General features: G+C 35.3%; 1 protein-coding gene across 1 annotated transcript; it reads right to left on the minus strand.

The window, feature by feature from the left end:
- Positions 1-1,370: 1,370 nt before the first annotated feature.
- Positions 1,371-2,318, minus strand: LOC147390256 (antimicrobial ginkbilobin-2-like protein). Its single transcript, XM_086457748.1, has one exon. It carries the CDS (start codon positions 2,316-2,318, stop codon positions 1,371-1,373), a length of 948 nt encoding a protein of 315 aa, XP_086313874.1.
- Between the last annotated feature and the right edge of the window lie 360 nt (positions 2,319-2,678).

Here is a 2,678-nt window from a genome sequence, read left to right on the forward strand (position 1 = left end):
TGCTACTGCATTTCGTTACAAGTGTAATTAGTACACTTTTTTATTAAATAATATATTACTTTCTTTGCCATCTACAAAGAAAACAATGGGTATTTTACTCGAATCTCACATAAAAGTTGTATTGGTTTTTGGATGAGGATGTGCTTGTTTATTTTGGGGAATGACCATTGTGCCCTTAACCATCGTCAGATTTCTTCAACATAATTATGCCACGTCACTCATATATATATATATATATAGGGAAATGTTCAGCACCCTAAGTTTACCACACACTTTAACAAATGTTTTTTGTCCTACATGGGTTAGAAGTTTTGAAATAGGCTGATTTTTGGTGAGGATGATCTCTATGATTAGAAGATCATCCTCCCCAAAAATCAGCCCATTCCGAAATGTTTAGCCCCATGTTTGAAAGTTAAAAAATCGTGAACCGTCCATTTTTTGTAAATCATTTTTTATGAGGTTAGAAGTTTTGGAATGAGCTGATTTTTAGTGAGGATGATCTCCTCACCATAGAGATCATCCTCACCAAAAATCAGCCCATTCCGAAACTTCTAACCCATGTAGGACAAAACACGTTTGTTAAAGTGTGTGGTAAAACTTAGGATGCCGAACGGGACCCATATATATATATATAGGGAAATGTTCAGCACCCTAAGTTTTACCACACACTTTAACAAACGTTTTTTGTCCTATATGGGTTAGAAGTTTTGGAATGAGCTGATTTTTGGTGAGGATGATCTCTATGATTAGAAGATCATCCTCCCCAAAAATCAGCCCATTCCAAAATGTTTAGCCCCATGTTTACACGTTGAAAAAATCGTGGACTGATTTTTGGTGAGATGATCTCCTCACCATAGAGATCATCCTCACCAAAAATCAGCTCATTCCGAAACTTCTAACCCATGTAGACAAAACGTGTTTGTTAAAGTGTGTGGTAAAACTTAGGGTGCCGAACGGGACCCATATATATATATATATATATATAGAGGGGGTGGTTCAAGGGACATGTAAAAACATAAATGAAAACAATGGTTTTTCAAAATATGGGTTAGAGGTTTTGGATTGAGCTGATTTTTTGCGAGAATGGTCACTATGATGAGAAGATCATCCTCACAAAAAATCAGCTCAATCTGAAATTTCTAAATCCATCAAAAGTGATTTATAAATTATTGACAAAAATTGATACAAAATCGACGGTTCACATTCTGAATCACTTTTATTGGGGTTAGAAGTTTCAGATTTGACTGATTTTTTTTCCAGATGATCTTCCCATCATAGAGATCATTCTCACAAAAAATCAGCTTAATCCAAAACTTCTAACCCATATTTTGAAAATTTATTAATGTTGCATTGTTTTTACATATGTTTTTTCATATGGCCCTTGATCCTGACCCACATATATATATATACTTGTCTCCCATGAACGACCGTGGGAGGGGAAATAAAATTGAAAGTAATCTAGCTTTAGAAATAATAATAAATAACAAAAATATAAATAAAGAAAATAAGATCTCAAGTGTATACTTACCTTTTGTGACGGTTGCAATCGTTAATGGTGGTGGCGCTGGTGCAGATTCATAGAAACGAAAACTCTCGTATCTCGAATAACAACTTGGTTTAAGAATTGTTCCACCTATTTTCCCATCACAACAAATCGAAAACCGATTGACAGCATCTAATAAGCATCTGTTGCAATCAAATTGAGATAAATCTGGTGTACATTGCACTAGCCCATGTATTTTCGCATTATTTGTAACGTCTGCTTCTCCAGTTGCAAATTTAAGAGTCGAAGATCCATTTGCAGCTCTTCTTGCAAGCCCATTCATCAACTCGTTCACTTTTGTATTAAATTGATTTGGGTTTAAGAGACCCTGCCCATTTGCTATATCATAATTCGGCAAAGTCTCCATAGTAGAGAAGATGGATCGATTGGAGTACCTTAACATGCACTCATCATACCATATAATTGACTCCATCTGTGTTGGACAAACTTGGATGATGGCTTTGCTTGCTGTCTCCACACAATTCTTACACATATCAGCTGTAACATCTCCTCTACAAAGGAAAAGGCCATATACTTTATCAGGAGGGTTTTGGCCTATAGTGGTGTTGAAAAAATGATTATTGGGTGTGGCATTAGAAGATAAAGAAGAGAATAGTGGATTGAGATTAAAACGAAATGGACTATTATTAGTGTAATTTGCTCCTTCACAAAAGTTGCGTACAAAGACAGGTTGGGTTTGGGCAGTGGTCAGACCATCATAAATGAGAATGGAACAGAGAAATTTGAAGAAAACCATTGTTGGTTTCGGGGCCATTTTGAATTGAAGGGACCTAATTGTGAAGATTTTACTATTATGGATTGATGAGGATGAATATTTAATGGGTGTGAATTTATCTTTAGAGTACTTGGGAAAGTCAACATTTGAAATAGTCAAAGTCAAAATCAATTTCACGTGGTGGAAGACAGACTGGGACATTAAGAGCTCATCAACGCATTTCATGGTCTTCGAAGTAATATTTTTAAAAATCTAATAAACAATCCAAAAGTGATTTAGAATTGTGAACTGTTGATTTTTATCGGAAAATTTGTTAACCACTTTTGATGGACTTAGAAATTTCAGTTTCAGCTGATTTTTTGTGAGAATGATCTTCTCACGTACAGATCATCGTCACCA

Source organism: Akebia trifoliata, chromosome 11 (assembly GCF_017979445.1).
Source record: "Akebia trifoliata isolate Shusen 1 chromosome 11, ASM1797944v1, whole genome shotgun sequence".
Lineage (NCBI taxonomy): Eukaryota > Viridiplantae > Streptophyta > Magnoliopsida > Ranunculales > Lardizabalaceae > Akebia > Akebia trifoliata.